Source organism: Canis lupus, chromosome 14 (assembly GCF_048164855.1).
Source record: "Canis lupus baileyi chromosome 14, mCanLup2.hap1, whole genome shotgun sequence".
NCBI classification, from domain to species: Eukaryota; Metazoa; Chordata; class Mammalia; order Carnivora; family Canidae; genus Canis; species Canis lupus.
In genome coordinates this window covers 38,625,248-38,635,555 of record NC_132851.1, presented here as the reverse complement: position 1 = coordinate 38,635,555, position 10,308 = coordinate 38,625,248, and the positions used below count along the sequence as shown (strand labels likewise).

Sequence of the window (10,308 nt, the reverse complement as noted above, 5' to 3'; positions counted from 1 at the left end):
GGGGGAGGGGTCAGGACTTTCTGCACCTGCACCCTGTTCCCAGGGGCCTTCCAGCCTCCTTCCTCATCTCTGGGGAATGAGGGGCCGGCACAGGCCCCCCTGTCGCCTGCACCCTCCTGAGGGCCAGGCTTGGAGTCTAGGCTTGAATGAGCCTCAGCTGCTCCCATATCTCACCCAGGAAAGTGGGCTTTAGAAGTGTCCAGGCCCACGGCTGCGAGGCGGGCTCCGGGGTCCCCGTGGGCCGTGCCCCCCTGCTGTCCGCTCCACGTCCCGCACCCAAGCCTGCTCACCAGGGGCCCCAATCCAATCCCCAGGTGGTGGGGACCAGTGGTGGGCCGGGCGCCGCGGGAACCCGTGCGGGCAGCCCCCCCCCTTTTCAGTGGTCTTGGCATTTGTCTCCATCTTGAAGGGCGTGGGAGGGAGGGAGGGGCCGTAACCTCCGGGCACCGGGGCGTGCAAACAGCCCATCTGCACACCCCTCCTCGACCTGGACCTCTGGCATCCCACCTGCTGGGGAGGAGCCTGGCTCACCGCCCCGCCCCCTGGCAGCGCCCGGGCTCCAGCACGGGCTCAGGCTGCCCCCTGCTGGCAACGCAGAGGAGAGGCAGGACCCTGCATTTCCGCTCACCAGCGGGCGGTGGGGGGCGCATCTCAGAAACCGGGCGAGCTGTGGGCCAGGGGCCCGGCGGGAAGGGGGGAGGCAGGGCAGGGTGGAGAGGGGCGCATGGCTCTGGGCGTGTCCACGTCTGCCCCTCACACCTGCCCTGGGGCCACGGGGGACGAGCCTGACGCAGATGGCGGGGCTCCTGGCAGGGTCCTGGTGGGGTCCTGGCGGGTCCTGGTGGGGTCCTGACGGGTCCTGGTGGGGTCCTGGACACACCAAGGCCAGCTGGAAGGAGGCCCCTCCCTCCCTCTGGCACAGACTGCTCTTCCAGCAACAGCTCAGGGCACGGACAAGTCGCACGCCAACCCTGTGGGCCTGTGGCGGGGGAGCGAAGGAGCCCGGGGTCCCTTTCGGAGCCCCCACAGCACCCTAGGGCCACAGGACTGCGGGGCCCGGGGCCCAGGCCCACACAACAGGGCTCCCGACCCCAGAGAGGGCACGGCGGGGTGCAGCGCAGGCGCCCACCAGGCTTCCCCAGCCCCGCCAACCCTGGGAGAAGGACCGCTCAGCTCCAGCCACCCCAGCTGGCCGGGGCCGGGGCCTGCAGGAGGCGCACAGAGGAAGGACGCACAGACGGGACCTGGGTTTTTAATTCTTTTTATTGAAGAAAAGAAAAGGAGAGAAAAAATAGATTCCCCACCCCTGCTTCTTCCCGGAGTGGGCTTCTAGTCCTGCCCCTGGGGTCGGCACAGGTGGGAGAGAGGGCTGTGCTCTCCACCTGGGTCTGGGGAGGGGCCCCGGGCCCTGGAAGTGGGGGCGCTGGCTGCTTCCCAGGGGGTTGGGGTGTCTAAAAAATGGTGCCAGGCCAGCTGGGCCAAGCAGGCTGGTCCTCTGCTGCGGCAGCTCGGGCAGGCAGACCGGGGGTGCTGGCCGCCCCCGGCCCGGCCACTGTCCGCCCGCCCGCCCGCCGGCGCTGCGCTCGGGGAGGGCAGAGTCTGCGGCACCCTTGGGCCTCTGGAGCCCTGGGCCCACCCGGGCCGCCGGTGCCTCCTGTCCCGTCTGGCTCTGGTCCCAGCACTGCGGGCCTCCGCCGGCCGCCGTCCGAGCGCCCTGAGGCCGGGACGCGGGCCTGGCCCGCAGCCCGAGAGCATGTCTGTGCCCGTCCTGTGGCGGGGGCAGGCGGAGCAGCATCCCTCCTCGTGGCCCGGTGCGTGGCCGCCGCCCACCTGCTCAGACCTCAGTCTGGAGGTCGATGATGTCCTGGCCCACCAGCGGGATCGTGGCGCCCGACTTCTCCCACTCCACGCTCCGCAGCTCCAGTGGGGACGGTGGCAGCGGCTCCAGTTCCTTCTTCACCCACGCAGGCGTCCCGTGGGCTTTCCGGAGGCTCTCCCACGGCCGCTTGTTGGGTGTCTGCTGCTTTTCTGGCTGCTGGCCAGTGGGCGGGGGACGGAGGGAGGCCGCAAGGGAGGCCACAGAGCAAAATCAGGCGGGGAGCGGGGAGACAATGCAGACGAGGATCAGAACAGAGAGGGAGGGGCCTGGGGGGGCAGGGAGACCCCCAGGGCCAGGCAGGAGCAGGGCGACCCGCTGTGGGTCGGCATCGGGGGGGGGGGACGGCCTGCAGTGAAGGCGCTGCCCCGCACCCCCCCTTGGCCGTCGCCTTCCTGGGAGGTAGCCTGACCTGCGCCAGCGCACAGCCTACCCCTCCCGCCGGGCCCCTCCGGGGTCTAGCCTGGGCCGGGTCAGGGTCAGGCCGGCCTTCAAGAAAGGTCGAAGAAGAGAATGCACACGAGGGTGGGAGGAGGAAGGGCTGGAGAGGACCCCCCAAGGGCTCCCCCTGAGCCCCCCGCCCACCGCAAAGGCCCGCCCTGCCCCCCAGACCTTGCTGTCGGGGCCTAGTGCCTCCTTGTCCTTCTCCGAGTGCTGCAGCTTGCGGTTCAGGTCCTGGAACATGTCCTGGTGCCGCTTCCGCGTGTGCATGATTTTCTGCGTGGCGGGAGGGGCGGCGAAGCCTGAGTCGGGAAGGGAGCTGCCCCGCTGGTGGGGGTCTCCTCCCCAGCCCCTCCCTTCCCCCTCGGGGAGGGGGTTCCCGGCACCCCTGGCCCTGCTGTTGCGGGGAGGGCACACCAGGACCCACCTCGAAGTCCAGTTCCGCGTACCGAGATTTCCGCCGCTGTGGGGAGAAGGGTTTGTGTGCATTTGCAAGTGGCTCCCTACAGCCTCCTGGGCCACAGGTCTAGGCCTCTCCTTGCCCGGGGGCGGGGGGGGGGACACCAGGGACCCCCGCCTCACCCCACACCTAGTCTTGGGGCCTTGGCCAAGCCCTGGGGGACATGCCTCCCTGAAGCTGCGGCTCTCAGAGCCCAGGCCCCTTGCAGGCCACCCTCTACCCTAGATGGTGGGTCCCTGGCGCTAGGCTCCGGCGGGACAGGGTCGGCCGGAGCGGGGCCGGAAATAGGAGCCCGGGGCCCTGGGCAGTGGTGACAGTCACGGGGGGCTCCGTTCCCCATGAGAACCTAGGGCTTGGCTATTCCAGGTCCAGGTCGGGGGGACGGAGGAGCCTGCAGAAGAAGCTTCCTCACCCTCTGTCCCAGCTTGGGGGAGCCCGACTGTCCCCAGGGCCACCTCCTGCCTCTAGGCTGTGCCAGCGCTGGGCAAGGGTATGTGGCCTAGCCCGCCGGGACATGCTCCTGGGGACCAGGAGAGTTGGACGGCTGGGGACCCACAGAGACAGGGAACCGGGGCGGGGGAGGCGGAGCATGGCCTGGGGACAGGGGTCCCTGAGGGCACAAGGCAATGCTCCCCACAATCCCATCTCTGAGCCCCGTGTGGCACAGACCGAGTGGAGCTTGGGGTCACTTCTAGGCTTCAAGTTGGTTTAAGGATGGACATGCTGCCCTGACCCCCCAGCCACGGAAGGGGCCAGGGGCAGCATGGGGAGCAGCATCCTGGGGGAGCCCCTCCAGCAGCCAGCTCCCCCAGCAGAGGCTGGTCCTCCTTCTCATCAGGGACTCGTTCCCGCAGCGGGGAGCCAGGACGCCCCCAGCCTTCCCAGGCCTGGACTTGCCAATGCCGTCCCAAACCAACAGGGCCCCCTGCCCCCGGGGGGCCCCAGGCTGCCCTCACCTCCAGGGAGCTCACGGACAAGGTGGAGACATTCTCGTTCCTGGTCCCGGTCCCCGAGCTGGGCCCTGGGTGGGCAGCAGGCTCCCCGGGCTCCGCCAGGCTGGGGGGCGCTGGCTCCAGGGTGGGGGGCGGGGGCGGGGGCGGTGGGGGAGGCGGGGGCTGGGCAGGGGGCGCCTCCGGGGGTGCCCCGCCCGGGGGCTGGCGGGTGGGCGGGCTGCGGGCGGGCAGGCCCGGGTCAGGTGCCATGTTGAGGTGGATGAGGCGGGTCTGGGGCATCTGGTCGATGTGGATGCTGTGCTTGGGCTCCTCCGGGGGCTTGGGCCGCAGCGTGGCCGTGGCCGTCGGCAGGATTACGTAGCTGGTGTCCAGGGCCTTCTCCTGGGCCCGGCTCAGCTCCGAGTCCAGCTTCTTGAAGATGTCCCCGTCGCCGGCAAAGGAGGACTTGGGTGCCCTGTCTTTCTTGAGGGTCAGCGAGTGGTTGGGGAAGTCAGGCAGGGGGCCGCCCGGGCAGCGGGGCGAGCCGTGCAGGCGCAGCTTGGACACGTTGGCCGGCAGGCTGTTGAAGTTGGTGGGGGGCGCCTTGGCGTGGGCGAGCTTCAGCTTCTCCTCCTCGGGCAGCGACGGCCGCTTGAGCGTGCCCGTGATGGTGGCCGTGCGGCACGCCGCGATGTCCTTGTTCAGAACTGTGGGTGCGAGGCGAGGGGGTCAGGGAGGCCTCGGCGGGACCCGGCCAGTCCCGATTGGGCCCCCGGCAGGCCACCGCCCCGGCCGCAGACAGCGGGGACCCACCGCGTGGGGCTCGGTGCTGCGGCAGCGGGGCTTCCTTTGCCTTTTCTAACAAGGCTGGAACACGGGGTGCTCCTGTCTGCCCCCGCAGATAAGAGGACGAATGACCGCCACTCACACACTGCACACTGCCCTTCCCAGCAGCTGGGGGCCCTGATGGCCCGGAGCCAGCCCACGCTCCCTGCAAGTGCAAGGACGCGGCTCCTCGCCGTGGGCGGGACGGCCTGCCCCTGGGGCGCAGGGCCCTGGACGCCTGGCACCCCGCCCTGTGCAGCTGCAGCGGCCCCCGCTTGCCCACCACCCGCCTCACTCCTACCAGTCAATTCGGCCTCACTGGACTGTGGGGAGCACACAGCTGCCAGGCCCGGCTGCGCCCCCCTCGTTGCCTTCCACAGGCACCTGCTGTGACCGCGAGCCCTCTCCTCACCGCCGGGGGGACGGGCACCCAGCCACGCCCTTGCCCAGCACCCGAACACCAGCACAGCCACCCCGCGGGCACACGCCCCACGGCACACACACCACAGCACACCCCCCCACCAAGCACACACCCCATGGCATACACCCCCGAGCACACGCGCCCCCCCAGCGCATGCCCCACGGGCACACCCCCGAGCGGTCACTCTCCAGTCCCTGACCCTGTCCCTCCTCTGACGGCTACGGGCTGAGCTTCGCCCCCCCCCCGACACTGACCTGCGCCCAGGTCTGCAGCCCGCCCCCACTCCGGGTGGCCGGCCGGGGACCCCCCACCTTCCCTTCCCCAGGCTCTCCCACTGAGCTCTCTCCATCCACCCAAGAGTGGGAAGCCCCAAGGACCCTGTAGTGCACTTCCCCTGCCTAAACCCAGCCACGGGGAGACTCTTGGCCCCCCATGCAGAGCCCTCAGGCCCCTGGCCCCCAGCTGGCGTGCCCCCCCCCCCCGGCCCCCACAACGCCTGCCTGTGAGGCCTCCTCCTCAGCAACCCCCGCCCCGCCCCCAGCCACTAGCTGCTTGAGAGGCCGCAGGCCCGGCTGGGCCAGATTACAGGGAAGAAGTTACCCAGTACCACCACTCTGGGCCGCCGCCTCCAGAGGCCCTCGCATCTTGGGGTCACCCCTCAGGAAGTTGCCTGGACTGTGTAAGACCAAGATGGGAGATGGGAGACCATCCTGTCCGGTTCCCATTCAGCCCAACCAGAGGTGCTCTCCTCCAGGAAGCCCTCCTGGGTCCACCTGGCAGCAGCTGACACTCCCAACCTGGGCTGTCCCTACAGAAGATGCTCCCCAAATATCTGACAGATGCAGGGCAGCGTGGCCAGCTGATTCCCCGGCTCCGGGAGACCGCCTGGCACTGCCTTACGCACAGGCTCACGGAACCACGACCCCCGACGGGCTTCCTGTCATCAGGCAATTGGGTCCCATCTCCACCTGCTTCCAGGAAACCGGGCGCCAGCCTAGGGTTCAGGGTCCGTCCTCCCTGCTCTGCCCCCACCCTCTCTGCCGTCCCTCCCTTTCCCGGCACTTCCACGGGTGGCTGGGGACAAGGACACGCAGACGACACAGCACAGGGCCCCAGGGAGGGCAGGCCCCTCCTCAGTGCGGGGCCGTGGCAGGCACAGCAGGACGCGGACAGATGAGTGGACAGACACACAGAGAAAAGGAAAACAAGCAAGTGGACCCAGGCCAGGGCCACCTGTCGCTCTCACCTGGCAGTCGCTCACCTGATCTACAGGCCAGATCCACATCCTTCTCGAAGTCCGTCTGCAAGAGAGAGGCGGGGCGGGGTGAGGGCCCGTGAGGGGCGGGCAGGGCCGGGCGGGGGCTGACCTGGAAGGGGTGTGTGCGTGCACGCTACTAGGGCTCAGGGGGCCGAGCTCAGGTGGCCGGGGGCTCCTTCGTTCAAGGGAACCCTGGCCGGCGGCCCCACCCCTTGTGCTCTCGTCGTACGTGTGCACACACGTGTGCGTGCACGTAAGCTCCTTCCAGGGCGTTTGTGGGTTAGCTGGGAGGCCGGAGTCTGGTCCCACTGCTGCTCCCTCACGCTCCTGCCCCCCGGCCCAATTCCCCCGCCCCAGGCCCCAGGACCCCAGTACAGGGAGCTCTCTGCTCTGTCCCTCACATCCCCTCAGCCGGGCAGGGCACACACAGGGTCTCAGGCCAGAGCCCCGTGCTGCCCGGGCTGCCCCCTGCTGGCGTCACCTGCTGTCCTCCCCACGGCCTCGGGGACGAGGAAACGGAGGCCAGAGGGGCGGTACGGGGTTCAGACACGGATGCCCGGTGCCAGGCCAGCTGTCCCTCGAGCAGTGGCTGAGGTCCCTGCCAGAGCACCTGCCCTGTCCCAGCCTAGGATTGGGGGCAGGCGTGTGGGCAGGGGCACGTGGGCAAGGCCGGCCCCTCCTCAGAGAGCTCGTGGGTGGGGGAACCCGCAGGCCGGGAGGGCTGGGTCCTCATCTCAAGCCTCATCCACCTGCACTGGCAGAGGTTGGCGGGTGGGAAGACTCAAAGTCTGAGGTCAGAGGTCAGAGGTCAGGCCAGGAGCAGTGCCTGGGGGTCTAGGACCCCTGCCCTGGCCCCTGAGGATCCAAGTAGCCTCCCCAGGTCTGCCGGCCGGCGTCTGCCGAGGCCCTGCCTGTGATCCAGTGATGCTCACAACCACTAGGCTCCCTGAGGAGCTCCGAGAACGAGCCCCTCCTGCCTGCCAGGCTCACTGCATGCCAGGGGGCAGCCGGCGGGCGACAGTGCCGAGAATTCACCCAGGGCGCTCCCCGGACATGGACAGGAGGCCTGATGGTGGGGGTGGGGGTCTGGGAGGCCTCCCTGGAGGTGGCATCTTAGCAGACCCCTGTGAGGTGGGCAGCAGGGCGGGGAGGGCGTGCAGTGCCCAGGGCTGAGCGGCCTGCATGATGCTGGAGGCCCAAGGGGACCTGGCCAGGGACAGGGCCACGGCAGGGTGGAGGGTGGTGGACGCCCCGGAGGAGGGAGGCTGAGTGGGGCCAAGTCCCATCCTGGCCAGGCTGCAGGGCGGTGAGGGGGCACGGGAGGTGCAGAGACGGGGGGCGGCAGCAGCCAAGGCCCCCAGAGGCTGGCAGCTGGCCAGAGGGCACTGTGGTCCCGGGAGCGGGGACGCGCCGATGCCAGCCCAGCCAGACTACTGCCATCTGAGTGCTGCCCCCCAGAGCCCGGGCCGGGATGTCACCTTGGTGAGCCTCAGTGTCCCCAGCCTCAGACTGGGCTCGCAGCTCTTCCCCAGGGGCTGCTGGCGCCTAGAGCAGCTCTGAGCCCTACCATGAGCTGGGCATGGCCGTTCTGGAAGGAGCCCCCCGAGTCCCCGTTGCCCTCCTCCTGGCGGTCCACCACGCGGCACTTCACGGCGTCCTGGACCTGGGGAGAGAGGAGAGCGGTGCACAGCAGCCCCAGGCGGCGTGCGTCCTGGCGGGGGGGCGGGGGCGAGCACGGGGTGGCGTCCCTGCGTCCCTGTGAGGGCCCTGCGCGCCCAGGCCCAGCCTCCCGTCCCCTCCGACGTTCTCTCCGTGGCCTCTGTGGCCATGGAAGTTCAGAATCCTGGGGGCTCCCACCCCCTGGGAACATGCTGCAGCCCTGCCGACTGGAGTCTGATAGTGAAGACCGCCGTCAGGCTGCACAGGGCCCTGGAGTCCCCCAGCACCCGGGGGTGGGATGGCATGTGAGGGCACCCTCGTAGAGGGGGTCTCAGCCCTGATGGCCATGGGCTCGAGGATGGGAGTGATGGTGGTTCCGTGCCAGTGGCCACCAAGCAGGGGGCACAGGGCCTGTGGTGGACGGGTGCAGGGGTGCAGCTGGTCGGTGTGAGCCAGGAGCAAAGCCCCCGCCTCCCTGGACACCGGGTGGGATGGGGTGGGGGAGGGCAGCAGGGGGGCAGCGTCCGCCCTCAAGGAGCTGACCCTTCACAGCCACGATGTGCACAAAGGGTAAGTGAAGGCACAGGGGCAGTGAGAGCATGGAGGGCTTCCGGGGGGAGGAGGGTGCGTCGGCGTTCCCGGCTCCCAGACTTGTGGGCCTGGGCCCCTCACTGCAGCCGCACAGCTGGTCAGGGGCCACTGACGCCCGCCCAGGCCCTGGGCCTCCTCGCGCAGGTGCGGCTCCCTCCCGGCTGACCCGCCTGGTGGACACCTAGGTCCCTCCCGGTGCCCAGGGGACACGCGCTGCTGTCCAGCCCACCACAGAGCAGGAAGAGCGGTCTCCCGGAGCACCTCGTGGCCCCTCCTCCAGGAAGCCCATCCGGCCAGCCTGCCCCTCTGCTCCCCGGGAGACCCCGACCACCGCCTTCCTAGCCCACCTGCCAGATGTTCCACGCCCACGGCACTGGCCGGCGGCTGCATCGCCTCTGCCCCCCACCCACCCCAGCCTGTCTTCCTCAGCGTGGCCCCGAAGCCCTCCCTGCAGAGGCCCAAGGACGGAGGCCCCGTCCCCACGGTCCCCTGGTGGCGCAGCTCCTCAGCACAGACCCCACACGTGGGCTCTGCAGGGTTGCCAACAGCTGGTGGGCACCCCGGACCCTCCCGGGGCTCCCCGAGCGGCCCTGCTGCAGACATCCCCGCCCCCCAGCCCGCGGCCCTGACCAGCGTCTTCCCCGGCACCTCCCATTCTGGGCCAGGTGAGCCTGTTTCTAGGAGGTTCCGAGGGGCAGGGGAGGTCATTGCACGCTTCTGCCCACCCGCTCCCACCCCTTCAGCCTCCGTGGCTGTCCTGGTCCCGTCCAGCCTCACGACGGCCCCTCTTCCGTCCACGTCAAGATGCACGTTTGCCCACACTGCGGCTCCCCCCCCACCCCCTCCCCCAGATGGAGCCCCTTCACGGTGGCTGCGGGGCAGGCGGGGCAGGGGGAAGGGCCTGTCTTGCTCCCTCCCGGGGCCCCGAAGACCCAGGACGCGAGTCTCCACTGTCCTCAGGGCTGCTGGAGTGTCCCGTGGCTCTCAGTCCCGAAGGCCCCGGGGGGACAGAGCCCGCCTCCGGGTCTGAGCCAGCAAGGGGTGCAGGGGGGCATTCTGGGGAAGAAGGCTCAGCAGGGAGCCGTGCTCCCCACCTCCCCGCCTCCCTGGCCTGTGGGCGCGGCCCCGCCTTCCAGAGAGGTGAGGCCGGAGCCGAGCCCCCCGCCCACCGCGGAGGGCTGGGGGCGGGCGCCCACCTCTCTGCGCAGGATGCAGTGCACCATCACTATGACGAAGCCCTCCAGCGAGTCGAAGACGGCGAACAGGATCTGGAAGAGGGCGGAGCGGCGGTCGGTGACGGCGAGCACAGCTGACATCCAGGTGAGCGCCAGCAGCGGCAGCACCACGCAGGAGCTCCACAGCGAGGCCCTGGGGACAGCGCGCCCCGTCAGGGCTGCCCCGCCCGCCCCTCCCCTCCCCTCCTCCCCCGCCTCCAGCCCCTCTGGGAGCAGCCCTCTGCCCCAACCCGCCCCGCCCCGCGGCCTGAGCGAGGTCCGGGGGCTGCGCGCAGCGTGAGGGGCGCCCCCCTGGGAGACCCGGGTCCCTCACATCCAGGAGGCCCCAGGAGGGGAGGCCCACTGGAGGCAGGAGCTGGGGCTGAGGCCGAGGCCGCTGCAGGTTCCAGCTCCCGGGGTCCTCAGGCTGCCCCCCAGGGTGCAGGGCCCCAACTACAAGGTGGCCACGGAGGGGGCGCTTGGCCAGCCCTCTGAGCGCTGGACTGAGAAGCAGGGAGCTGCTCCGGGAGGAGAGACGACACACAGACACACAGACACACAGACGGGGCCAGACAGCGAGGGTGGGGGGCAGAGACGAGACCAGAGACCCACAGGCTCCTCACCCTCGGGG

The 10,308-nt window shown here is 70.2% G+C and overlaps 1 protein-coding gene across 6 annotated transcripts in view; it reads right to left on the bottom strand.

Moving 5' to 3' along the window:
• Window positions 1-1,245: 1,245 nt before the first annotated feature.
• The window catches only part of ADGRB1 (adhesion G protein-coupled receptor B1), a 74,228-nt gene continuing 65,165 nt past the window's right edge, over window positions 1,246-10,308 (bottom strand). For 2 of the 6 annotated variants that reach the window (XM_072774712.1, XM_072774708.1), the window contains exons 25-31: window positions 9,660-9,831; window positions 7,781-7,876; window positions 6,202-6,256; window positions 3,734-4,416; window positions 2,745-2,780; window positions 2,489-2,593; window positions 1,246-2,035 (exon numbers count right to left, since the gene is read on the bottom strand). In XM_072774712.1, coding sequence (XP_072630813.1) covers window positions 1,835-2,035; window positions 2,489-2,593; window positions 2,745-2,780; window positions 3,734-4,416; window positions 6,202-6,256; window positions 7,781-7,876; window positions 9,660-9,831 — 1,348 coding nt within the window. In that variant the 3' untranslated portion in view covers window positions 1,246-1,834. The remainder of the gene's footprint in view (window positions 2,036-2,488; window positions 2,594-2,744; window positions 2,781-3,733; window positions 4,417-6,201; window positions 6,257-7,780; window positions 7,877-9,659; window positions 9,832-10,308) is intronic. The other 4 variants (XM_072774713.1, XM_072774711.1, XM_072774709.1 and 1 more) reach the window with 3 other exon arrangements.